Source organism: Symphodus melops, assembly GCF_947650265.1.
Source record: "Symphodus melops genome assembly, chromosome: 20".
NCBI classification, from domain to species: Eukaryota; Metazoa; Chordata; class Actinopteri; order Labriformes; family Labridae; genus Symphodus; species Symphodus melops.
The window spans coordinates 4709124-4736999 of record NC_136710.1 but is presented as its reverse complement, the minus strand read 5'-3'; the positions used below and the strand labels follow the sequence as shown (position 1 = coordinate 4736999).

The 27876-nt window shown below is 40.1% G+C and overlaps 2 protein-coding genes across 2 annotated transcripts in view; one reads left to right on the top strand and one right to left on the bottom strand.

The window, feature by feature from the left end:
* Positions 1 to 27876, bottom strand: part of rgp1 (GP1 homolog, RAB6A GEF complex partner 1) — a 242800-nt gene that overhangs the window by 66815 nt on the left and 148109 nt on the right. The window lies entirely within an intron of this gene.
* vax2 (ventral anterior homeobox 2) lies at positions 217 to 24191 on the top strand. Its single transcript, XM_079371407.1, has 3 exons — positions 217 to 1504; positions 5450 to 5637; positions 22889 to 24191. Exons 1-3 carry the CDS (start codon positions 1270 to 1272, stop codon positions 23378 to 23380), a joined length of 915 nt encoding a protein of 304 aa, XP_079227533.1. The 5' UTR covers positions 217 to 1269; the 3' UTR covers positions 23381 to 24191.

Here is a 27876-nt window from a genome sequence, read left to right as displayed (position 1 = left end):
ACCTCAACATGCATTTTAAGCATCTATTTTCTGTATTTATGTTCCATGTAAAGTGTTGTTAATTTGAATATGTTTCGTGTGTTTTTATTTTAAATGCAATTGCGTTTTTACGCAGTTTAAATGAAAGTGTGTTTCTGCCTCTTTGCACCCATATTGATTTCATTACAAACCAGATCCACGCTCACGGTGCTCCAGGTGCCGCGGGGAAGCCCGGGCAGCTTTTTTTAACCAAACATCGTGTCATATCTCCGCGCCTGATCCGCCGCTCAGCTCTGCATCGCCGCTCATCCTCTTGTCAAACCGTGCCCCTGCTGGCCGACCAATCAGCGACGAGCCTGTGCGTGTACAGGAAATGACGTATGGGTGTTCCTGCCTTCAGTAAAGTGTACAGTGTCCCCAGAATAATTCTCCACACACCAACATCTCTGCTGTGTCGGTTGCAGGCGGTGCGTAATCTTTAGACCCGGACACGCGCGATGTTGCAGCTTTAAATCAAATCAAACTACAATGATAACACTTTGATTGTGCGCCAAGCTGCATGTGTCCCTTTACCTGACAACCCCCCCCCCCCCCCTCCTCCCCCTGCAAAAATACGTGTTTTGCCTTGCAGCAGAAGAGCAACGACACCGGTTTATGTGGCTGAAATTCAGTGAAGAATCCGTGGAGTCATGTGTCGATGTGACCCGGAATGAAGTAACAGGCTGCACCTCCGGACAAACCTGAAGACACTTCCCCTCCTTGTCCGCAACACACTGAACTGTAACCGGCGTATTTATTTTCCTATGTGTGTGTGTGCACCGCCTCTTACTTTATTTCTACGTGGGTGAGCAGTGTGTGTGTGTGTGTGTGTGTTTCTGGCACCTCCCCGCTCCTCCATAGATCTGGTTGCCCCCCCTGTACTAACCTAACACCATGCACTTCTTCTGCACCTCTTGGCTGCAGTAGTCCCTGAGATTTTTTTTCCTCCTCCTTCCCACCGATTTGGACCTCAGACCCTCTCGCACCATGTCTCGACGCCTGAAGCCGGTTCCGTTGCAGGACCGTGTGCTTCTTTTATAACTGGATCTACTTTTTTTTTTTTTTTTTTTTTTTTTTTTTTTTTGGAGGAAGAAGAAGAGCGGAGGGCATGCTCTGCCCGTCTCTTGAGAACACTTGCCAAAAGAAGAGGAGTAGAAAGTAAGAAGAGAAGAGGAGGGTAGAAGACGCAACAGCGACAGACGAAGAAGAGATAAGCTTCAGAGAGAGAGAGAGAGTAAACTTCATTTGTAGATGTTCGATCAAACCACGACTATGGGCGATGGGAGCCACCGCTGTGGACCCAACCCGCTGTGTCCGGACCGGATGGAGACAAAGTGCCGCTCCGAGATAGGTAGCAGGTCCCCGGTTCAGAGCTCCACCGACACCCCGGGGACTTCAGCATCCACGCCGACGTCCTCCAGCGAGGACGGACACGACAAACTTTTGGGAGTGGACCCAGACTACTGCCGGAGGATACTAGTAAGAGGTAAACAAAAACCATCAGTAGATGCTTAGAAGTAAATATGGGTGCTAGTTTCCTGGAAAGTTAGCTCACTTGCATTTTTAAAACAATTACAGCACAGCAAACAGTATTAATCCATGAAGTGTCCATTTATACATTATAATTAGTCACAGTAAAAACAATATCAAGAGAAGAATATCTTTATTTTGTTCCCATCAACAACCTACAAATAAAAGTTGTTTCTCCCATTAACAAACAGTTCAACGTCTCTAAAATACCCTGGGAAAAAAAGCCTCTAATTCTATTCAACATGTGTCTTTACTATACTTTACTAACAGGTTTTTGTCAAGTGTCCAACAATCCACCACCTCTGGTGCAGGCTGCTAACAATAGGCTACTTTCTCTTCCATTAATACCAAAATGACTGTTACACCAGACTCCACCTGCTAAATACTCATTTTAAGAACAACCAAAAGTTTACTTCTGTGTTAAAATGTGGCAGGGTAAATTGTAAGATAAGTAGCCTGAACCAAACTATAACTTATAATAAATACATGCTTGTGTAGCTTCATTATAGACCTAATAAAAAAAACAAAAACAAAGGGAAACTGTTCAAAGATAATGCGCTTCAGTTCACTGCTCGGGGCTGTTGAGATGCTTTTATTAACAAAAAAAAGCAAACAGCAAAAAACACCACGTAGGCCATAGCTTTCTATTGATAACCACTCTGTGTGTGTGTGTGTGTGTGTGTGTGTGTGTGTGTGTGTGTGTGTGTGTGTGTGTGTGTGTGTGTGTGTGTGTGTGTGTGTGTGTGTGTATATTCGGTGACTTGATTGCCTTTGTGTGCCAGTGTTATGTTCATGAACATGAGAATAATATTTAATTCAGTGTCCACGCCCTCCTGCTGGAGGCCAGAAGCCTCTCAGTCATACTGACACTTTTTTATAAACAACCAGAAAAATTAGGATGACTTAAGTTTATTTATTTGTCGCCTTTTTTCAAAACAGTATATATATTTTAATAATTATATATGATTTAACAGTGGAGTTTAGATCGATGTGTCACCTTAAAGTTGTATTAAATTTAGCCTTCATGTTTTATAGTAAAAAAAAAAAAAGCGTACAGTCAACGTGCTACTGTCTGACTCTAAATAGCTGGATCGATGTAGGAGGTTGTGTAAGGTTCAGGTTTTAATTCAGGGAGATTGGGAAGTAAAATAATAATTTTAATATATTGTAGAAGAATATCCAGAAATTAAATAATATTACGTAAAGTAAAGTAAAACAGGAACAGATCACGTAGCACGGTTTCTTCCTTTCAGAATCCTCGTTTATAAAACACATAAAAATACTGACTGTATTTGATTTCTCCCCCATCGTGTTGTTAAAGTGTTTGCTGTGCACTCAGTCACTATGTCGGCCAATGAACCCACGTCTACTGTACATACATATACAGATATTGTAGAGTCAGTATGCCGGCTGCGTAGTTTCATTTTTAATCACAGTTTCTAGCATGTGCCATATACGTGCAGCTTGTTTAGCTCCAAATGAATTGACGTAAATGTAGCTACGACTGACTTAAAACAGTCGATCTGTGAGTAGAACCAGAAGGCGAGTGGGGGTAATGGCAAACGATAGAAGATATAGATTTGGCTGCAAGACAGATTAAACACACGTTATCTTTAAGCATCTTTCAGATTCCCTGAAACCATCTGTACTCTGTCGTTATTGTGTTGCATGAGTCGCTAGTTGTTAATATTGTCCATCAGAGGCGGATGTGGCCTGCTTCAGAAGCACAGGAGGAAGTGCAAGATTTTGTCATTTGTCTGAGAAGATAAGAGTACAGCACTTTCCACGTAGCAAACACGCCGTCACTGGCAGGATTTGTTTTTAAAGCTTACGTCTGAATGCACGAGTATTTTCTTTCCGCGTAGAGGCCGGGGTCACCGAGAGGTCAGCAGGTCTACAGTGCAGCCGCAGCTTCCCCTCTTCTGCTGCACTTTGAGCTGATATAATACAACAATAGAAGCTGTTTATGATTGCCACTATGTGTCTGTGTATTTTTGAGAGTTTGCAGCATCTCTGGTGCAGTATCTAGCCTGCCTGGTGACACATCACGCATATCATTACGCGTGCGTAAAGATGGAGACCTCTCGTTTCATCACGTAGCGAATACCAGAACACCTAATAACAACTGTCTGTAGCAATGTAAGTGAAGAAGGTGTTTCATTCACACAAGATGCAAAAAGTTAACACTCACACAATCACGTACACAATATAAATGCCGCTGCTGTTGCCAAAAGATGGGACGTTTTTCTTTTAGGTAGATTGTTCTTTTAGAACACATTCTGAATGTATTGCACATGTGTTAGGGGGAGAAGGGGAGACAATTCAATCCCGTAAGCTTTTTAAACAAACAAACAAACAAACAAACAAACAAACAAACAAGCTTAAAAAAAAGCCAACAAACAAATAAAGAAAAACATAATAAAAATTAAATGTAACACTTGTAATCTTCGTTATATTATTTGATGAAACAATATGGATCTTGGCTTCAATCAGTTTTGTGTCATATTTAATTCAGTGCTCTTCATATTTTATTGGATTGCATATTTTATGAACTCAAAACCCTGGACAAAGAGGAAAGGCTTGTCTGGCCTGCGCTGCCATTCAATGTGATAAATACGAACAAATATTCTCGGTTACAGTGTAAGAAAATATTCAAGGAGAAAATACACATTTCATTCATGTTACGAAGATTAAAGCAACAATTAAAGGAACGAAGTTTTTTTTTCTTTTTGACAAAGCATACAAATCCAATGGTTTGAAGATTGAGGGCGGGGTGTATTAACTGACTGACAGACACTTTCCATCCAGGCCATTCATTGTATTTGTTATAATTTACCGTGAAAATCATCTTCTTGTAAATGAAGTTTGCATTATTGTATCCGATTTTCCTCATTTTAATGACCACATTTCAAACGAAGAACATCTGGTGTAAATATCGTGGCCGGAAAATAATTATATAGGCTATCAAATAAGTGAGAGCAGGACATGAACAGACTACTTGTTTAAAATAAAATACAGTTACAATGAAATAAGAAAAAATAACAAAAAACTACGTCAAACGCCTTATAAAAAGGTTAAAAAAAAAATCTCTTTTCAGTGTTAGTGTGTTGAAATATACTAAGCGCAGCGTTGTTTTTTTGGGGGGTAGTACAGCATAATGACGCAAAGAGTCGTCACTTGGGATTGAAACTGGCCTTGATCACGTTGTCTAACTGATGAATTGCACTTCAGTCGGGGAATTTAGGTGGTGCCATTTTTTTTGCGTCACCTCTCGTTGGAACAGAGTGAATAGTCCAACAGTTTATCAGGACAAAATGTGCTCGGAAATGTTGGCATTGGCATAAGTGACAGAATTCACCGCGTGGGACCAGTTTTATCAATCATTTCCCAGTTGAACCTTTTCAATAAAGTCTTTAAGCTGTTATTAATTAACAGGTCAATACTTTTTGTAGTAAAAAAGATAAGACTCGTTTTTTAAACCACATCAAACTGATGCTACATTGGACTATCTATAATCACGTTGGGCATCATGGCGCAGACAGTACAGCTCGTGAGCCTAGACGATTGGTGTATATAAAGAAAAAAAAACTCAAACTTCAACCAAATATTTTTGTGTAGACAAACGTGTTGTCGTTTTCATCACTTTGTCTTTAACTCTTGTGTGCAGAACTGTACAAACATGTGCTTTTTACACTCCTCTGTTCAATACAGCACGTTATAATGTTTACATAACAGAACTGAATGCGTTTAGTCCTTTTATTACGTCAGTGTTCACGACATAAACCTGTAAACCACACCTTAGTCCACCTTTGTAGTCCCATTTTTGAGTTGAAGTTTACAAAAAAAACCCGATTTTCTTCGATATTGTACCGAGACTTCGTGTGTTTTTCTTCTTGGACAGACGCCAAAGGTACCATCCGGGAGATCGTCCTTCCAAAGGGCCTTGACTTGGACCGGCCGAAGCGCACGCGGACCTCCTTTACTGCCGAACAGCTCTACCGGCTCGAGCTCGAGTTCCAGCGGTGCCAGTATGTTGTGGGCCGCGAGCGCACAGAGCTCGCGAGACAGCTGAACCTCTCCGAGACCCAGGTAAGAACTTATACTGATGTGTTCTCGTGCCAGTCTTGTTTTTTTGTTTTTTCAAACAGCAGGTGTAGGGCTCATCCCTCAAAAAAACACATTTGTTTCTGTTTTGCATCCTGGTAAATGTTTACCATCAAAATACAAATTCTCTGGCCAATTCTCAAGTTGCCATGTGTTGCCCTGCATTCACAACTCTATTACTCAGAAGCGAGAACATGCTAATGTTCAGCTAAATAATAATAATAAAAAATGCTATCAAGCCAATGCAAGCTTAAAATGTATAAAAAGAGAAAATAACAATGAAGCATATCTGAATTAAAATAATAGGCCTATATATTTCATGAAACATTGTTTTCGTAAACTAAGCTAGCATAGCCACTGGTGGCCAGATGAGGAGGTGTTAGGGATATCCTTGAAGAGGTTTAGACATAAAGAAACTTAAATTTCGTGGTTTATTTTTCTTTTTAAGTAAAGTAGTTTTTTATGTCCCTACCAATTGTATGTAAATATCTCAGGTGTGTTGCCTCAAGTATCCTATAGTGAAATTATTATGTTGACATAAAACAGGTAGTATGCCTATAACACTGTGAGAATAAAAACACCAAAAGTAATGAACCAAAAAGAGGAAAGAAGAAAATATAAGAGACAAAGAGTTTCTTCTTTGAAAAGCTTTGTTTTGTAAACTTAGCTAGTAGCCAAGCCATCAGTGGCTACCTTAGACAGGAGCTTATAGCCTCTACACATTTAATTTAAGAACCGACCTCTTATGTAGCAGCCAACACTAATGCTCTGTTGCAATTTTATTTACATGAACATTAACATAATATGAAGAAGATTTAAGACGTTTTTCATTGCAGGTGTTTTAAGGCCTTTTAGTAGGGGTTTTCCCCCCAGCCAATCAGAGAAGAGGAACAGAGGAAGGGCCCGCCCACCTTTAATAATAAGCAAATCTATGCTCATAACTAGCCTATATGTTTCTGTTTTCCCCCCACAAAATTCTGATAGTGGGAATATCCCTGGAGCCTTTAGGAAAGGAAAAACCTTCTCTGTAGCCATGTGTAAAATTTTACAACACGATTAAAATCCACAGCACAATTCGATTAATTAATACCTATGACTCACGCTAACTTTGAACATATATACCGTGAACATACTGACTCATTTTTTAACGTCATCTTTTTTTCTTTTCTTTTTTCGAAGTGGACTACATGAATGTTGTATCATCCTTGGATATCTTTGTGAAATGTAATCTACATTTGTGCAGCCCTCATAACTCTGCAGACACTTCAGGTCATCCATTCATCGACCCGCGTTTCATTCAAATGTTCCTGCAGCAGCACGAGCCCAACCCCTATACGTCTTTAATAATGGCGTCACGGCTGACGCATTGACGTAGAGAGATGATTGTGGTTTATGGGACAGGTTTAACATCACGATGTTTTTGTTGATGCCTGAACTTTGTTTGTTTAATCTCATTATTTTGTCTTAAAAAAAAAAAAAAGTATATTGCAGGCCTTTTTAATTCGTTTTTTTTTTTACTATTGAAAGAAAATATTCCTGTCAAACAAAACATTTAATGTGGTCGTCTGATATTAAAAACAACATTTCTGTTACATCCTCCTATTTTCAGTCATATTTGGCATTTTGTTTTGTCACTATGCCTGGTTTTTTTTTAGTAAGTAGTCTAAGTAAAAGTTTATTTATATAGCACTTTTAAAACACTCACAAAGTGCTTCACAAATAAAAGCAATCAAACAAATCATACATTCATTACTTGTTTTTTGTAGGCTTTATTTACGCAACGAGTAGCCTATAGTCTATCCCTGTGGGGGTTTCTCACCCTCTGACTTTTTTTTAATTTTTTTTTTATCTTGCTCGCATCGTTTACATTTTTAGGTCAAAGTTGAGCAGGTTAGAAATGTGATGCAGCGTGTGCATATGTAGTCACAGCATCATATACTTTTTTTTAAGTTGGCGTTTTACTTGCTGTCCAGAAAATCTCTCAAACTTCAGACGGCATATTAAAATCAATGATTTTCACAATAAAAGCCTTAAAAATATATACTTTTACTAAAAAACATCAAATTTTGTTATTTGCTGTCTAAAAAAATCCGCAAATGTATTTATCTATTATCGACGTATCTGCTAAATTGTTTTAGAGGCCTTCACATCTTTGAAGGCTTCAATTATCTCTTGTTCAAAAACACTTGTTGCGGAAACTTTGCGTCTCTTTGACGAAGACCAATATGTTAATAACCACCAAAAAAAACCGTCCTCAAACTAGGTGGTGTGTGTGTGTGTGTGTGTGTGTGTGTGTGTGTGTGCGTGTGTGTGTGTGTGTGCGTGTGCGTGTGTGTGTGTGTGTGTGTGTGTGTGTGTGTGTATGTTGGGGGGGGGGGGGGGGGGGTGTTGTGGGGTGGGGGCACAGAGTAGCCACTGTGTCCCTCATTAGTGCTGACACTCGGGGTGTTAATGGGAGGGCCTGCGCTTCCTGCTGCTGTGAGGAGACGCTGTGAGGGCAGCACACGATTGGCTGAGAGAAAACTGCCTGACCTTCAAAGTGAGAACAAAATGTAAATAGTCCTCTCAGTAATGGCTGTGAAATATTAAACCCAATGCTCTGAATTCCCCTTAATGCCGTGTGCTATTGAAGCAGCTTTTAAGAGTGATCGAAAGGCTTTTAGTTTGCATTAGGACTTTCTTTTCTTCCTCGTTTCTTCTTTTATTTGTGGCTTTTGCATATTTTTTAAAAGCAAATGCGTCGTTCAAGGCTAATCGGGACAAATAACAAAAAAAGACATGGAAGCTCTCAAAGTTTTAGCTGCTTTTAAAGGTAGTTGTTTGGGTTGTTTTCTCTAACTTTCAGGTGATTTACAGTGTTTGTAAATGTTTTTAGTTCGCTTCTCAAGGCTTTTACAGGAAGCAGTCTGATTTTTATCACCAAATTAAAGGTCACTAGATTTAAAAGCTGCTGCATTAATGTAAGTGCGTTGATAGGCTTTTTATCTCCATTATTCCTCTTTTTAAAAGAGTAGTCAGAGGATTCATGTGCTTTCAATCTATCTGTCTAGTATTTTTATTTAATAGCATATTACTGGAAGGCCTTCTTGACCTTTTTTAAATGCTGTGAGCTTTTTTCATCAAAATAAAACGGAGATATGAGTTTAGAGAAGACGTTGAATTTTGGGGTTGTTTTTTCTTCCTTTTTTTCGTGCACCAGTGTAGCATTGTGAAACACATTTCTAATTCACTTTAGATCAGAAAATTAAATCCAAATATGAATTCATCCTGAAGACATGTTACTTTCAGTGAGAACATAAATACCTAAGAAAAGTGGTCCCTTCTACTTTCCTTTTTGAGTTTTATTCGTCAGCCAAACTATTCTGCAGAGGAAAAATAAAAAAAAGACAATTTGAATATTTTCAAGAACATCCCAAGCAAAAGAGCTGCCCTCTTTTATTTTGAAGAAATATAATCATTAAGGCTTCATAGCATGGTTTTCATCGTGTCTAAATGAGACAGGCCTCTTTCTCTGTGACTGAAACACACATACTAATTACAGTAACATGGGAGGTGGTTGGATCGTTAAGTGTTTTTTAACAATGTTTGGGGATTTGGTCATTGACCCATGCACTAACTCCAATTAGTTTGGTCAGGTATTCAAACTGATCACGCAATGAGGCAGCACACTTTGGAGACACACAAACACTCACAAACCAACAAGGGACCAACAAGTGGACAGAAAAAAAAACTTAATTAGACCTTAAAAAAAAAACTCAAACGAAAGTGCGATTTTTATGAAGAAGACATGAGACAGCGTTATTGGATTATTTATAATTATATTTTCCAAATTACGTCGTCAGGATTAGTTGGCTATTTTTTTTTAAAGTTACGGCTTCCAAACTTATTTTGTGAACATGTGACACATGTTCAATTAATTAGGCCTGCGTAACACTGCACACTATTTGTATTTCAAAAATATCTTACCTAATAATTACACTAAACCATGGACTTTTATAACAGAAAATAAAAACCTGTCGAAGAAAAGAAAACACTGAATGAAAGCAGAGCTTTTTTTTTTTTTTTTGTTAGACTTATTTTTTCGATCCACCTTCAGAAAAATAAAACACGACCTAGTCTACCAATCCGCTTTTAGTCTGAAGGGACGTACGGAAATGTGGATACTGATTATTATTTGGACTTCATTGTAAAGTTTGAGAGCAGAAAGATGTGCGTCTATACAGGCTGCAGAGTCCAAATGAATTCCTCGCGCGTGTAGTTCTCACGCGCATTGTATCGCGGTACCGAGTTATTACCACCGGCCCGAAGCTCTCCCTCCGTCCCGGCAGGTGGCTCCCCGATACCGGCTTACACCGCAGGAGGGAGGGGTGACACCAAAGAGCCCCTCCGGTGCCCTCCAGTGCTCAGACCGGTCTGTTCTTATGGCGTTTTCAGAGTGTGGTTGATTTCTTGACCCCGGAGGACAATTTCATTCTTTAAAGTTTTAAAAACAGCTCGACTCTTCTCAAGTTAAAGGCACAAAGAAACAACTTCAACAACATTAATATACGACTTTTTAAAAACGTATAACCTATTTATTGATTGGCAGATGAACTCAAAAAATCTCTGAATAATTTGACAAACATTTGGAGGTTCATTTTTCCTGTTTTGTTCTCATTTACTTCGATTCCATGTCAGCTGATTTATGTGTTACAAAAAAGAGTTTACCCTGAAATATACTTAGATTTGTTCTGCCTTTGTCTGAGCACTCTGTCAGTATGCAACTTCAACAAGTGTTCAGCTCTTTTATTTTGAAGGTGTTGATCATTTAGATTATATATCCTGGATTTATTCAGCTAGTTTTCTAACACTTAAAAGCTGAGTATAACTTCATGAACAGTTTGGAGGATTTTTATTCTGGTTTTGTTCATATTTCCTAATTACAGCTCTTTTATTTAGAGGTTGTTTTTTTTACTGAGCACAAAAAAAGGCTAACTTATGGACATTCCTGGACAGGCCTGTTTCTGTTTGTTTGCTCTGTCAGTGTGACTTGTGCTGGTCTTAACGCTCCATGCTGTGTGGTCACTCTAAGCTCTCAGTCCTCCTGAGTTGAGTGCAGCTGACGTCTAGCTAACGCCATTGTATCAGTCCATTGTTGTTTGCTACTCGTCCGTGGACAAGCTATGGATTTAATGGTCTCTGCTCTGTGTTAAACTGGTTTAATCCTGCTGCAAATGGGAGAGACAAATCATGTTTAATCTTTAATGTAAAGCTGGCCGAACAATGCGTAGATGTGGCCGAGTGTTTGCATTTATTTGCCTGATTGGTCGCAGTTGTTTGATGACACAATCAGAGCGGATTTCAAAAAGACATCGAGCAAATGTCTGTTGTCAGGACTCATATGAAGGATGGTTTAAAAAGCTTGAGTTGAGTTTTTATAGAAAAAGGAAAATGACTACCTGAGGTGAAGCCACACAAAACCCTCATTTGATGTTTTTTTATTTTTTTAAAGTTGTAGTGAGATGAGGAAGACTCTAATTTATTTACTCATTTAGACCTGTGAGTTTGACAGACCTGCACACACAGACAGCTCTGAAGAATGAAGGATGTGTTGTTCTTGTTGGTACTTTGCGGATAGCTTCCTTTTTAAAACGTTTGATAAATATTGAGAATTAATGAACGATCTGCTCTCGGGTTGCAACAATATCAGAATTTTAAACTGTGAAAGTCAAACAATGTCCATAACACGGCGATAAAAATACACGTCCTTCTCAGATCGATGGTAGGCTAACTCCAGTGGCTCAGATACATTGGATTTTTTTGTCGACAAAACATTGTCAACATATTCAGACAATTCAAACAATGCTCTGTCTCACTTTCTGCAGATTTAAGTTGAATTGTTCCTGCACATCTGATTTTTCAGACTCTGGCCTGTTAGTGTGTTTTTTACTGTAAATATAAACAAAAACAAAGTCTGCTCTAAGTCATATCCACGTGGGCCATATTTCAAATGTCACACGGTCACTTTTATTAACTTTCAGCTGCAAGAAAGAAAAATGACAAAGACAAACTACGACAAAAAAAAAAAAGAATCAAAATGCTCCTTAGATAATAAAAAGAAGAAGCAAAAAACACAAATATACCTGTTTTTAAAAAAACCTTGTTATATCGTTGTATAAGTGGATACATGGCCCAACCCTAGAGTGTGTTTGACTGAGGCTGAGAAAAGCTCACACACACACACACACACACTCAGGCTCACACGTAGGGCTCGAAAACGCAGAGCCAGCTCTTCAACTTTTCTCCTTTTTATCGAAGAAATCACATTTCCTCCCTCTATTTGGACTTTCTGTTTTTTCTTTCTCTCAGTTTGCTCTGATGTCTTTGTGGAGAAATATTCAGGAGCGTGAGGAAAAGTTACGAGATGAGATAAAACTTCATTCATCCCGAACAAAGTTACTGAGACTCAAACAGGGGAATGCGGGGACGGGGAATGGTCAGCGCCGTCCAACTTGAATCTGTGTCCCATTAATACGTTCAAAGACATGTCCATTATTCATATATAATCAGTGTTTCATTTCCTGCTGTTTGTGAATGCAGACATTTGTATCTTGATGGACGGTGTTATTGCTTATTGTTCAAACACGTTGCTAGGATTTTATTACCTCATTCACTTAAATGGTCAGTACGGAAGCCTGCAGGGGACACATTCTGGCAACAAGCAAAACTCAATATGATGGATGGAAATGATGGATTTTTCGTGTGTCAGCCACTTCAGCTCCTTTGACTCATTCAGCTGCAGGAGCCACACGTTTGTTCACCCGGGTGCGTCGTATGCATCGAAGCTCACGTCGTGGTGAAGCAGCTGACCTCCGACAGGTGTGCGAGTCACGTGAGATCAGCGTCACGCTCGCTGTCGTGTTCTGCTCGCCGTCTCGTCGTCTCTGTGACCAAACATTCTTTGATACCAAAACACCCCGAGCAACAAGTCGGAGACCGAAAACTTAACAATGATGCATTTTGGGGCCTTGTGTCTTTTTCTAGAAACTCGGGGGGAAACTTCCTGGATTATAATTTATGTCTTTGACGGCATCTTAATTTTTTTTCATTATGAGAGCGCAGACAGCCCACGTGATTAAAAACCTTGGTGAGTCATTTATAATTCTCATAAAATCTCTTCAATCTCAATTCAAGCAGATTGAGTGACAGCTGCTACCAGTTTAAAGTTTCACACAGAAGTCTTAACATGATGTGATGCCACATTATCTGCAGATGGGCCAGTCAACAGGGCCGATATCGATATGAAACCGATGCGATCCCTGACTGATGCGTACAGAAAGTACGTAAAAGTAGTTTTTTAAAAGAAAATCTACCTCACATCTCAAGGAAAAAATCTTTATTTGTCATCTAGAAGCAATTATGTCAAGTCAGTTCAGAAAAGTATAATAGCTGATCATTGTTTTTAGTAAATCGACGCACACGCTCGTTTCCTTTTTTCATCAAAAGGAAGAGGAAACACTTGCCTTTCAAAATAAAGCACCACATCCTCAAGAACGATGTCAACTTGTCATTTGTTTGATCCGAACAAATTCAAGTTGAGCAGTTGTGTCAACGTCACGGTCACATTGTCTCGACACCAGAACGTTAGACTTTCACATGGAGTCAAACTCAAACGTTGTAGGCACCTGTTTCGTCACCATGGCAACAAAAAAAAAGTCCTCCCAGGCTCCCTGTTTTGGGTAGCTGCTGGTGTTGAGTTGACAACTTGTGCACACCCTCCAATTGCACAAACACCCTGACAACCTTTTTGTTCATTTTAGACGTCGTCACCTCGTCTGATCTTTCTGTTTGTAAGAGGTCACGTGACCTTTACCGACCTGCTGAATATGAACTGACTGAAGGTCTGTTTTTAAAGTTGAGGTACGAACATTGTGTTGTTTTAAAACACGTGGTATCACGGTATCGTAAAAGTGGAAGTCAGACATTGAAGCACATTCTTTTATTGCTTCTCTCAGTCATAAAAAGAAAAGTCTGTTTTCTTCAACAAGAGAAAATCTCTCTGAATTCTTGCCGTGTTTGCAGGCCGAGGCGACTCGGAACGAGACGACAAGTAGCGTTTTTGTGACTGCGTACAGTGAATGTCCTCGTTGTGTGTTTTTGTTCTCCATGACGGCCCAGACAGACGGCATCTCGCCGCTCGTCTGGAGCGTCGAGGACCCAGCCATGACGTACAGCCGTGCAGACGTAACGGCGAGGCGGCTAACACAGAGTGAGGATTGTCCGAAGACTGGGAATAGAGAGAGGGGAAGGGACGCAGACAGACTTGCTCCTTTTGTGCTGTTGGTTAAATGTTTGGACTTCTTGTTGTGGAAAAAAAAGACAAACTCATCTGCGACCTAAAGAACGGGAACTTTTGTCCGACTAGCTGATGGTCAGAGAGAAACCTGCAAGGCTGATTATCTAATCAGTTGATTAGATAATAAGAGGAACATCGCAGCAATTAAGTCCCTTTTTTCCCCGTCATCCTTAAGCACTCCCTCCGATTGAATTGACTTGTTTCATCAGCCTCTGGCAGACTGAAGTGTGGTTTGTGTGTGTGTGTGTGGGGGGTTTTGAAGTGAAGGGTGGTGTGATTTTCAAAACATATGGAGGACAAAATAGTCCTTCAATTGATGCGAAAACAGGATAATCAGCAAAATTAGGGACAAGAGGTTTTGAATTTTTAGCCACAGAGACACCCACAAAGTCCTCAAATCAGAGGAATCAGCGGGCGAAGGTCAAACATGGATTTTGTGTAGGACAAGGGACTGATTTTCTGAATAGGAACTCCTTCAACAACTTTTTATGAATGAAATAAAGACAGAAAAGTGCTCAAACAAGAATGTGAAATGCAGTTTACCTGGCAGGTTAGCTCAAAGCAGACTGCTTGAAAAAAACGTTTTAAATGAAGAAACGTTGGGAGCTGCAGCAGAGAAGCAAACCCTCTTACAAAATGAGCAAACGTGCGGTCAATCTTTGCGTGCATAGGCATAAAAAATAAGGATAACATTTTATTCATTTTTACAAATCTGAAATTTGGCAGCTGAATTCTGAAATCGCTCCTGCTTCAATAAACTCTGCGTCTTTCTTTTGCCAGCTGTGATAAACAACCCAAATGTGATTCCTCAAAGAACACAAAATCGTGAAATGCTGCAGGTGCTTGGTTTGTCTGCGGGGTGACATGCAGGAAAAGTCATGGACCACATTCGAACCCCTGCCGGCGTCTTCTGCAGCTCGTCTCTAACATTACAGTTAACGGCAGGAGGAGGTGAGGCTGTTACCCAAACCTGGTGGGAGAGAGAGGGCAGGTGGGAGGGGCCGAGGGAGAGAGACACAGAGAGAGAGAGAGAGAGGTGGGCCGAACAGTACCCAAGTACTTTTGCACTAAGGAGGATTAGGCAGCCATATCTACCAGCGATGCTATAAGACGGGGTTAACCCCTGGATGAACCTGGCTGGACATGTGCTGAGGTGATGGAGGACCAGAGCGGGTTATTCCAGCAGCGTTATAGACGGAGGGGCGGCCGGGGTTCAAGGTGTCGGGGTCAGGTGAAATGCCAATGTAATCGTAAATACGAGTGGTGTAATGTAAGAATTTATCAGGCAGAAAGAGAGCAGCTATTGTCTTGACTTTCTGCAGGTGCAACAGTGGAATTGTTGAGCCCGGCTCGGAGGCGGTACAAAGCCGTAACGGTGACCTTTTCTTGAACTTCTGTTTCCTAATCCTCCTCATGCTGATGTCAACCTGGATTGGTAAAAACTACCATTTTTGTCACAGCGGTCCCTCTTCAATTCACAAACACTAATAACAGTTACGCTTAATATTCCCAAAGACAACGGTGAAGTCACTTCTGCTCGTAGCTGTAGGGCAGCATGTGTGTGATTTGGGCAACGAGGTGCCATGGCAACAAAGACAGAGAAATATATCAAACTGAACAAAAGAGCAAAAAAATGATATAGTACACGGGCTCTTAATGAATAAAAAATTAACTTTTGGCTGAGATTTATATTTAAATGAACCATGTCCATGGCTTTTCACAGCTCGAAGTTTAGTTTGTAAAAACATCCCAGTTTCTACATTTGAAGTAAAATAATTTAAGGAATATTTTCACAGCTTGTTGTTTGTCTGATTATGCACTAAAAAACATTTAGTCTGTTTTTTCTTTTTAACTGTTGCTGCATGTTATTTGAACGAGACTTAATGAATCAACTCAGATGTAAATTTATGCTAAGCTAACTCTGATATAGTGCATGAAATTGAATAACATATGTTAATTCTATTTAGTGTTGATTACAAATTTTAACGAATTGATATTTGATTATTTTTTTTGCTCATTTTGAAAAAATGAAGTTTGTTTGTCAACAATTGTTTCAATCTGAAACTAAAAGTGTGATTTAAAAAAATCGCAGACTATAAAAAAAAAAAAAGTTCTGTTGTCGTTGTTATAAAAAGTCACCATGTGAATCAAAGGCCGACGTGTTGATCCATCACTCAGTTGGGTTATTCGTTGTTTCAGCTCTTTTAACTCTTTTAGTTTCTTGAATAATTCTGACTACTCTCCCGTCACACACAGCTTCACTCCAGCAGCACACACACACACACACACACACACACACACACACACACGCTGCCATTGGTCAATCCGAGCAGAGTGTCCTCTGCTGTGTTACAGATCATCGGCCGCTGGTCGGCCTTTTACCACCTCAGGAAGAAAACAATAAAAGTGTTTTCATTGTATATGGTGGACGATCACATGTTTGGGATCAGGGGGTCTAAACGGGGTCTAAAGTGGGAGCACAGAGCAGCCCGAGGGGTCACGGAAAGTGTGAAAGACAGTCAGCCAGCGTCCTTCTTAAAGACTTAAATACTCTTTGCATTATGTGTATTTGACAGCCGGCAGGAGAGAGTGTTTTGGTATTTTAAATCACTCGATATCCTTTAGTTTGTTGTTGTTTAGACCAATAAAGATTAGCATGAGTGATTAAAATAAAACCGTAAGTACACAACCACAACAAGACGTAAATATTCCAATGTCCTCGTCTTGTATCTGTTGTGACTTTACACACAGTGCAGCTTATGCAATGGACGCATATGGAGGCAAGTTGATCTGTATACTGGGTCTTGATCTGGCTTAACCTTCTACCTCCAGCCCACTTCTCCTGCCGCTCTTTTTTTTTTTTTTTTTTTTTTTTTTTTTTTTTTTTACAGCTGTCTTGATTCACAGCGCAGGCCTCTGATTGGCTGACCTCTGCCCGACTGGCCTGTGCATTCATGCATGCATACATAAAGCCTGATCATCTGTCCCTGACATTGAATACCTCCATCCTTTCATTTCTATCTAATGCGTCTTTCAGTGTCGAGCCACGTCTCTCGGGTGGTTTGTCCTCCTCACCCTGTGCTGTTCACTGCTTTCAATGAGATGTAGTTTTCACATTGGGCGGGACCAACACAAGGAGGGACTTTCAAACAGTCTTATCCAATCACATTACGAGACATTTCCTGGATGGTGTGTTTATAGAAGTGTGATGAGAAACAATTAAAGAGTGAATTTTTTGTTAACAGTTTTTAATTTTATAAATATTCTGTCGTATTTCTGAGTTTTTATTTCTCCTTTGTTGGCTGAATAAAAGACAAACGAATCTGTGCTCACATGTTGGTCACCAAGAGATAAAAGGCAACATTATTGTCCATGTTACGGCTTAGAGAATTTATACTTCTGGGAAATAGAAGATTAACTAAAACATACATAAACATTTTAATTATCTCTTTTGATTTAACTTGACTTTAATCTTAAACTGTTTGTCTGAGATTTCTCATGATATGTGCGAAGTTTAACCACTATTTTTTATATTGAAGCTGATGCACCTAAAATAAGTTACTAAAAATCAAAACATATTCTTTAAAAATCACTTTTATGTTGCTGGTTTTCTCATGAACAAATCTTTGTTTTTTTATTACTAACAGGAAGATTAATTATCCTGAACAAATAACTTTTTTCACCAAAATGACAAAAATGTTAACAAAAGAAATCTGTTTCAACCAACGTTGCAAAAAAAAAAAAAAAATCAAACAGGATGAGAATGAATTTAGAATCTTTATCTTTTGGATAAAATGTAATGATATAGATGAACCAGTAGCTGTGTGTTAGTGTACGCCTGGTTTGGTGTTACAATTACTTCGACCAATTTCAGAAAAAAAAAATTTAAAAATTAAAAAGAAAAACCTCCAACGCAAAACCAACAATGAAATAATCCGACTAACAAGTATTGACTGAGTCGCCAAAGCCGGATAAATCTTTTTCCTCGATGTCATAGAGCTCCATTGTTGTCCAGAGAGTCACACTGAGTGACATTTTCCTTCGTTATGACTCACATAACGAAGTATGTAGTCGACCCTGCAGTAACTACACGCTGCTTAAATATTTACTGTCCATTACATATGTATTCATCCGCTGATAAAAATAGTCCCTAACAGGAACACTTCTTCCACCCTGTTTAGACACCTGTTTTTTTGCCCATCTTGGTAGGTCAAGAAATAACTAAGCCTTTTCAAAATAAAATGTTTGAATTACATTTTTAGATATTCACTTTTTTTGGACTTTGAACAAATGGGAGCACCACGGATGAAGCAGAGGTCATCAGACTTGAAACTATGGTTGGTTGAATACAGAGCTTGTGATAAAAGTAGTATTTTTAGTTGGAGACGCACAACACATTTTGAACTACAATGTGCATGACAATAACAACATGCTCATCTATTCTATTAAGGTAAAGTTATTCCAACTTCAGTTTCCCTTTTCTTCTATCGCTGTCCTTTCACCCCCGTCCTCTGCGAACGTCTGACCTCAGCCGGACCAGGGTGCAGCGGGGCGGGGTTGCAAAGGGCACGGCCGGGGCAAATGCAGGTCACGTCATCTGGAGATCTCCCTCGGTAATCTCTGCCCCAGTTCTGAACCCTGGATCCCATTAAAAAGGATTTACATCCAATAGTGTAGATGTACCAAAGGCGGCTTTGCTTTCTTCTCTTCCCATCATTTTACCACTCTAATAAAATCCCTGTAAAACACCACAGAGCTTTACTCTCAACCCCCCTCCCATTGTAATGTTGTGGGACTGCGATTTGAACGTACTGAGCCACGCCCACCTCTGAGGATAAAAACGAGCGGTTGGTTATTCGTGTCATCTGTAGTGAAAGCTTTTTATGGGATGTGTGTGTTTGGCAGACGCTGGCGCATGGGCACAAGACGGATCTTAAAGAGAGGCGATGTGTGAGTTAGGCTAAAAATAGACCGATGCCTCTGTTTCCTCCTCCTCCCTCTTATCTCTGTCTCTTCTATCCCTCCCACTTTACAGTAAGACCTGCTGGCGTCAGTATTCCTCCCTGAGCTGCGAGATCTGCTCCGATCTCATTATTTGTGTCGTGGTCAGTAGCTGAAACTATGAGCTCACTCGCCCCGGCTTCCTGTTGAGCCCGCCTTTACTGAGCACTGATACTGTGGTTAACACGGGCCAACCTGATTGCACCGCCACACAAACGACAGCTACTTTTGGATTTACAACCGCTGCCAAACACAAGCTTGAGCGTGTTGTCCCTGCGACTGTTTTGGAAGATAATTGCTAACGGATGCGAGCTGCACGAAGGGTGTCGTGATGACACGCCACAGGCGAGAGATAGAAGTCAGTGTTGGGTTGTATACTCGTGTTTGAAGTGCAGGCAAATCTTCACAAAGTCAGAGGTCCGCTACAGAAGAGCCAACTGTTCTGTTCTGGTATCAAAACCACCTGTTAAAGTGAGACACCTGGACAGGTGTGTGATACAGACTGATGCATCATGTCAGAATGTGTGTTTGCACAGTAGACCTGCTCTCTGGTCTCTTGGGTTTCGGAAGTATTCGTGAATGTTTGTGCGCGTGTGTGTAAGCACTATGCGCTTCTTATAGCCGCATACACCAGGGGTGTCCAAAGTGCGGCCCGGGGGCCATTTGTGGCCCTTGAGTGGATTTTTTGTGGCCCTTGACTTCAAATCGAAGAATTAGAAGATTTTGGCCCCAGGCCTCATCAGATGGCATATTTCGTTCTTTTTTTCTTTGTCATGTTAGCGAGGGAGACCTATAAAAGCCTGACTATTCGTTCCAAAAAATTAGATCACAAAATCAGTTTCCCACTGCAATTAGTTATTGTGTATTTACCTAATTTTTTGAAGAGGTCAAAATACATAAAGTTCTTTCCAATATTAAAAAAAAAAAAACCCTGTGGCCCGTGAGCGATTCTAACGTGACAATTTTGGCCCGCAAGAAAAAAAGTTTGGACACCACTGGCATACAGCATCCTAAATGTTCGTCTGAAGACATTTTGGAGCGCTGTCCGTCTTTTTGGATTTTCAGAAAAAGCACCAAGTGAACAGGACAAGTTATCCGAAAGTTTTGATCCACTGGACTCGTGTTTCGCTGCAAAAAGGAAATATTCTGTCGTAGAAATCTTTGAGTCTTTTACTGAAAAAGTCCAGATTAGTTTTATTTCTCTCCTTTTTGAAGCAAACCCTCTGAGCAGGCTGTAAAAGAACCAACTCGCTGTGGCTTTGATGATTCTTTGACGTAAAACTGAAGAGAAGTTAAGAAGTTCTTTGAAGTCGGAAACTTCTCACGTTTTTAAAAACGTCGACTGTTTCCCTCGTCTGAAATCAACCCAAATAGTTTAAACTTGCATCACGGCGAATGGTCCGAAAGTGTGTGTGTGTGTGTGTGTGTGTGTTTGTGAGGTGTTTTATGGTCCTGGTGCATGTGACCTCTACACGACTTTGAAGTGTGACGGTTGTGCAATCCAAAAGAAGTGGTTACGAAACGTTTTATAGAATTAAAGCCACAGACAGACCCTTCACAGGCTGGCATGTTGCTGCTGTTACAGAAGTTTCCCTTTAAGTCGCCTGCTGCCAATCCCCATTTATCAGGGATTAGATTACTGAATTCCACGAAACATCGGGAAGAGGATGGACGGAAAGTCTTGCGTGTCAATTCATTAAATGTTGAGAGAGTCATTTATTATTTGTCACATCTTACTTGATGCTCTATTTGACTGTTCAAATCACAGACTGATGCGACATGCTGATCAAATCAGTGGTTTTTTTGTTTGTTTTTTCAAAAAAAAAAAAAAAACTCTACCGGTAATTATATAGACTTAAAAAAAGAATCAAACGCTCATCAAGTTTTACTAAAGTCGAAATCCTTTTTATTCAACAAGACTGCTTGAATTGTTTCCCCTTCTGCTCCTTTACAAACTATTTACTATATTCGTCACTTCTTTTAACTCCGATGTTCACCATTTTGTGCTTCTATCTTTCGTCTACATGTTTATTAATAAGGCAACATGAAGATAATCGAACTCGAAGGGCTCTTGGAGACACACGTGGAGACTTTCTTCGTTCGCCAGTCGGATTCGGATCCCCTCCAAAAATTTAATGGGATCCTTCTTGGCTCATGTTTCTCTCTTGTACCGAGTTACGCAAAAATCCTACCGGTGATTTTTCCGTAACAAAATCCCTTCGGTGGAGGGAACAACTTCTTTAGACTGTGGCTTCAGTTTTTTTTATTTTATTTAACTCCATTATAAAGCCCAGTCAGTCATCTTACAGAGATTTGTTATAAATAAATAAATAAAAGAACGGACTAAAACAGAGTCTCTGTATTTGTACAAGTCACACTGTACTCATTTGGTCTTTTCACACCTCTAACAAACAAAACACATTTTGAGAAAGTGAATGACATTTTTTTTTTGAAGTCATTATGTGGGATATCATCCAGTATTGGAAGTTAAAAAAAATAAAGTTCTCTGAGAAGTTTACTCTCACTTTAAAAAGTTGCTATTTGTTATCAGACAGTTTGTGTTTTTTTGGTATGTATTCTTAATTGACATCACTTTTATGCACTTCCAAGAGGTTTTATATTGTGGTTTGGCTGAAATGCCAATTTTATGTTTTCAAATCCAAATATTTGAATTTGTACATTTTGTTGCCTCGTAAAGATTGTTTCAGAAACTTTCACGAGTTAAAATAAAAAGTGAACGTCGAGCAAACTAAGACGAAAGAACTGGTTGAGATTGGTTTATGAAATTTCTTTTATCCAGCCAATAAAAAAATGGTTGAACCTGTCTTTGTTTAATATTTGAAGTGTGCACAAATCGAACCTCCAACCAACCAACAGTGTACCAACATTCATTTTCATTTCTCCACAATCATCTGTAAATCCCTGCACGCCTCGCTGTAGCTCTGCACTGAAACTCGGTCAGTGTTTTATACATTTTTCATGCGTGTGATTCCTCTCCGTGCAGCGATCTGCTGTGACCCCAGCATGCCCTCCAATCAACATCCCACCCAACCCCAACTTTGCCACACGCTATACATTAAAGCTACACTGCTCGCCTATCAATTAAACATGGACTACAAGGACAGGCAGAGTTCAGCGAGCCTCTGTCAATCTGCTGCTGGTGGCGTGATGCCTCGTGTGATGAAAGATGCTTTGATGGACGATTACACGTCTTCAGCTTCTTTGAAGGACCTTTTTTACATTCTTTTAAATCATAAGCAAAATGTAGGAAACTAGACTTTTTTTGGTGGATTTGCAAGTTGTTCAATCTTCCCTCCGTTGTTGAATCTAGACCCTCCTTGGTTCACTTTCCATTTTTTAAAACTCTTTCATATCTGAGTTGATATTTCCATTCTTCATCGTTTTGACTGCCGATCCCCATCTGTGCATTTCTGGCCCGTTAGATCCATGAAGAGTGAGACCATGTAGAGTGCGTGGGACCAACCGTGATCAAATGTGCACAGCGAAACAACAAATCTGATCCAATGGCAGGCGCTGGGGGATTACAGCAACACTTCTTGTTCTGCACGGGTTTCTGCACGTATGGCTGGTGTAGCGTTATAGGTGTTGCGTGCTCTTACCGCTCACATGCAATAGAAGATATATGCATCAGGCAAGAGGTCACAGAGAAGTCAGTCACACACATATGATCGACTTATCTTTGCATTAGGATGATGCAGGATGAAAGGACATGTTTAAACTGTAATGATCGACCATTTGTTCAGCTTCCTCTGTTAAACACTTTTTATTGATGACGTGCAAAAAAAAAGTCAAGCCTTTGTGTTTCTCATTTTGCAGGTTCTGCTAACGTAACGATAAAATCGCTAACGTGAGTCTTTCCTCCTGCTCGTGTTGTTGCAGGTTAAAGTTTGGTTCCAAAACCGGCGGACCAAACAGAAAAAAGACACCACCAAGGACTCGGACAAACGTTCCTCCACCTCCAACGAGTCCTTGGCCACCTGCAACATCCTGCGCCTCTTGGAGCAGGGCCGCCTCCTTTCGGGCCCTGTCCCTCACAACTCTCTCCTTGGGCCTCCTCCACATCAGGCTAACGGCTCCCTGCTGAGCAGCCCTGGCGGAGGCTCGTCCACCTCTCCTGGGATCAGCAGCAGTACTCCTCCCAGTTCCCTATCTGGAGGCTTCGGGCTGTCCCTTCCCTCGCTGGGCGGCGCGCCACCCTCTCCGCGGCTTGGCGTCCCTCCGCCGCACTCCCTTTGCTTCTCCATGCCACTGCTAGGGGGCGCTCATCACGAACTAAGCTCCGCCTACGGGTGTGGATCTTCAGCCTTTGAGCCGTACATGAGGCTGGACAGGAAGGAGACGGATCTGGGAGGGAAGAAGACGGTTTCTTAAGTTATCGTCCCTCTTTAGAACACGGCGGAGCGGGGACTTGAAAGACCACTCCCTAGCGGCCTGTTTGACACCTGACAGGCAGCACTCAGGGGGAAGGAAACTCCCTGTATCACAAGAAATCTTAAAAAAGGAAGGTTGCTTTCCTTGTGGCGACATTGTGTTCGACAGCACTGACACAAAATAAATGAAAAATGACTTGATGTGACGGACTTTGCCACATAAAAAGAAGAAACAATACTTGTACATTTTTTGCAGAAATGCAGTGAGTGTACGTGTGACCCCTGACAGACTTGTTTTTATCTCCACTCTCTTCGCAGTGGTTTTAAGTGACTCTTCACTTTGTGTCCAGTGAGTTTGTATGTGTGTGTGCGTGTGTGTGTGTGTGTGTGTGTGTGTGTGTGTGTGGTTTTTGTCTCTATACAGGCCTTCATTTACTGTTCAGGAAAAAAAATAATACTTGACATGAGAAGTTCGGACTGAATCGGCGTCTGAATGAGGAGTAGGGGGTTTTTCAACGAGAGCAGTTTGTACACATTCCCGTACATTTCCTTCCGAGTGGCCATGTTTGATTTTAGTTGATGTGCTTTCACGAAATGGAAGAAACACTGAAGAAGAAGAAGAAAAAAAAAAAGAATCGTAGCATTTAAATATCAGTGTGTTTGGTGTCCAGCAGTAGTTTCTTTTAGTAAATTCTTCATTGGGTTGTGTTCGTGTATGAGATATGATGTGGTAGGATCTGGACTAAATGGTGCAAAAATCACATATCTAGATCGGATTAGTTAAAGATAAAAGAAGAGCAGAAGAAAGAAGAGGGTTCGATTCTGCCAAAGCATTTATGGATGAAGCTAAGATGTTTCCTCACAGGGAGCTGACTTCTCAACGTTTCAACCTTGAATGAACTCACGCGTCTCAGTTTAAACGCATGTTGAGCATCTGTAACAGAAAAAAATACCCATATGCAGACACGCGTTCAGTGTGTTTAAGACTACAGCTGCAATGATTCACGACGGAAAATAAACCTGCAACAATCTTGAAAATCGTAAAAAAAAAAGTTCGCCAAAATAGCAAACATGGTCTGGCTACTGTTCATGTTTGTCTTTTTCATATTGAACATAAAATAGGCAGCAGAGACATAAAGTCATATGGGGTCTTTGCATTCTAGCACAGGAAACGTTGACTGTGCGCACCGTCTTAGATTTTATTAAACTGCAGTATCACTTGAAAAATGTTCGTACTTTAATGCTGTTTTAATTTAATTTGAATGACATCCCTTTGCCCCGCCTCTTTTTTTGAACTCCAGCTGGTTTTAAACAAAAAGATTCCCTCCGTTTGCCCCTTCATTTGAAGCACTTTGTCTGTAGGATTTTCCTTCCAAATCTCCTCCCCATTTTTGGCCCCCAATTTAATCAGTTCTAAGATTGAGTAAGGTTGCTTCACTTTAACAAAACTGTTCATGTTGCTTCTTTGAGTCTACATTTTAAAAGACGAACGTAAGTCGACCTGAAGCTCTGCAATTTGCCCTCTGTGGTCGTTTCCCTGCAGGCTGCTCGGCCTCCAGAGGACAGGAAAAGAATCAGCCGCGGTGTTTTTGATGTTATGTTCCTCTCATATGAAGATATTTGCCCCGTTTTTCTATGTCACCCAAAGAAAATCAAAAGTCACTTGCGAGAAAACTGCAGTTTTGACCCCAATTTACTCCCGCTTTGCCCGCGTCGGAATGAGTCGGCGCCTCTTTTCAAAACTTGCCGCCTCTTTGTCCTGCCTCGTATTCCCACCTTACATTTCCACGTGTTTATTATTTATTTGTTGGCTTGGTATCGTGAGGTGTAATACTTTCCCTAAAGGTCATTTGACAACTATTAAAAGCGAACACAAACATTTCCTTGACACAAATTTAAAAGGAAACGCCAGGCCTGAAGTACGTTTCTTCACTGAACATGCCTTTCTTTCCGAGCGCATGTGCAGGTTTCGACCTCTGTGGATGAAAAAACTCCTCCGTCTGTCGGCTCTTCGGGGCCTCTTTGCACCCGTGTAGGTACCCGTTTCGCTAGCAGGTGATTTGTGGCTGTTGTGTTTAGACCCCGGCAGTGCTACTCGTAGAAAAAAAAGAAAAGAAAAAAAACCCCACAACCCTGTTATCTACTTGCAGCTCTTTGCAGCGCTGCACCTGTGCTGTTGTTGAACACTGTATTATTTTCTATAAGCACCATCCATAATTCACACACTGGGGCATCAAATATTGAGCAGAGCGATGGAGCTGAGAGGTCAGGAGGCTTGCTTCTCGTGTAGCCTTTCACAGACCTTGGCTTTTCTTTTTTTTCTTTTCTCACATCAGGGTCCTGTTTTTTCTCTCTCTCTCTCTCTCTCTCTCTCTCTCTCTCTCTCTCTCCGTGTTGTTTCGCTAAAACAGTCTCTATGACCAAGTTTACGTTGCAGGTGTGAATAACTGTGATACATTTGTTCCTGGAACTGTTCTTCTGTGATCTCCATTTGTAAGGCGAGGTGACAAGAAAGCATTCAAGCATTTACAAAAACACACAGTATTGTCTCTTTTTTTTTTTTGCACTGACTCTGTTCTCCATCACTGTACAGTCGGTGTTTCTTCATTTAAATCTGCAGTTACTGCAGGATGTGATGCCAGGTCTCAAGGGGACACGTGGATCAGTCAGTCCAAGCTTTTTGGTTTTTATTTCACAGTTTGATTTCTCTCTCTGACACTTCTGTTCTCACTCCTGAGCGGATGAACGTACATGACGTTATTATTATTATTATTTTTTTTTTAAATGTGCAATCTGTGACACCTTGCACTTGTTTACCACCCTCTCAGACGGGCCACCTTCTTCGTGTGGCTCTTACTGACTGCATTATGATATTCCTTATTCAAGTCCTTTGAGATTGTGTGGAAGTTTGAAATTCAACCACTTTGTTCTTTTTTTTATTATTTTTTTATGCACAGCCGAGATTCCTGCAGATTCACTTCTTTTCTTTAAGCAGTAAAAACATAACTTAACGGCACCAGCTTCTACTATTGCTGAACAAACTCTATGTACATAGATATAAAGTTCTATATGAATATATATGAATGGGTCTTTGCACACGTTCTCTCCATGTCCGCTCTGTGTGATTCAAACAGGAAAAAAAAAACAAAACAGCAAAGGAAGATTGAGAAAAAAAGACTTTATATATGCTTTACAGTTCTTTGTCTCATTAACATTTTGCACTTATTTAAAGAGGCTTACTTCTGTTTCCGGGCTGACAGAGCTGTTTTCACGCTCGGCCAGGATATTGTACATTATGTATATGTATTTTTATTCATATGCATATAAATATATGTCTATGTACTTTGCCTCCTGTGGTCTCTTCTTCTTTATTTTAATGCATTTGAGGTGTGAGGAGGTCTTTTAGTTTGTGCTTTTCAAAAAGCAGAAATATGTTCGTCGAATGAATCCGAAAGAATTCAAGAAAAGCTTTTAGAGTATTTTTTTCGTGTAACGGTCAACAAAATGTACAAACACAGCTGACATGGGCACGTCACAGCTCTTTCTGTTCACGCTCAGGGCTTTGGACCTCATCAAAACACGGGTGTGTGTTTTTTTTGTTTTGTCCTTCCCATCACTGAGATTAAAAATAAAAGATCAAGGCAGTGGGCATCCTTTCCTTTTCAGGTCTTTCTGTGCAGCCGTCCCGTGGTCTGAAGTTGGGCACAAACACATTGAATGGACGTGCCCTTGGGACATTAATTGGATGAAAATATGAAGAGCAGAAAATAAATGAATAGATTTAAAAAAAAATTTAAAATATAAATGAAAGCAACATTTTTAAAAGATTGACACATTAGTGGAATAAAAGAACAGTCATATTAGGACTGCTGGTGAAACTTTGAGTTCACGAATTTTGTTTCGTGCTTTTTTTCTCCCTCTTCAAATGATTTCAAATATTAATTGACATTTGAAGAATGCCTGATTTAAAAAAAAAAACACATTAAAATAATTTAATTTCATGGACTAAATGTCAAGAATTGAATTTTAGATTTTTTGCTTCTTTTTGTGAACTTGAGGTGACTTTAAAACTCTTCATTTCTTAACAAGTCTAACCAGACTTCACATTTAAAGGGCTAATGCAAAGTCGCCTGTCTAACTGCTTTATGGGCGATTTAAAAACATGCCATGTCCCGTCTTTGATAATGTCGCGTGTTTTCACTTCCTGTTACTTTACACCTCAGATTCACCACTTTTCACAGGTTAAAAAAGAAAAAAAAACAGTTACTTTGCTAGTTTACATAAATGATACAGAATATAAATTTAAATTAAATAGATTATAATGGAAATACAACATGCGATTATATTGATATCAAGATATTATTACAAAGTGGGACGTCATTGATCCCTGGAGGACATTTGTTTCTGCACCTTTAAAATAATGTCTGACATGAATCAAATAACATTTAAATAATGGAAGGCCTGTTTGTCTTTACTATGACTCCTTCTTCTTCTTCT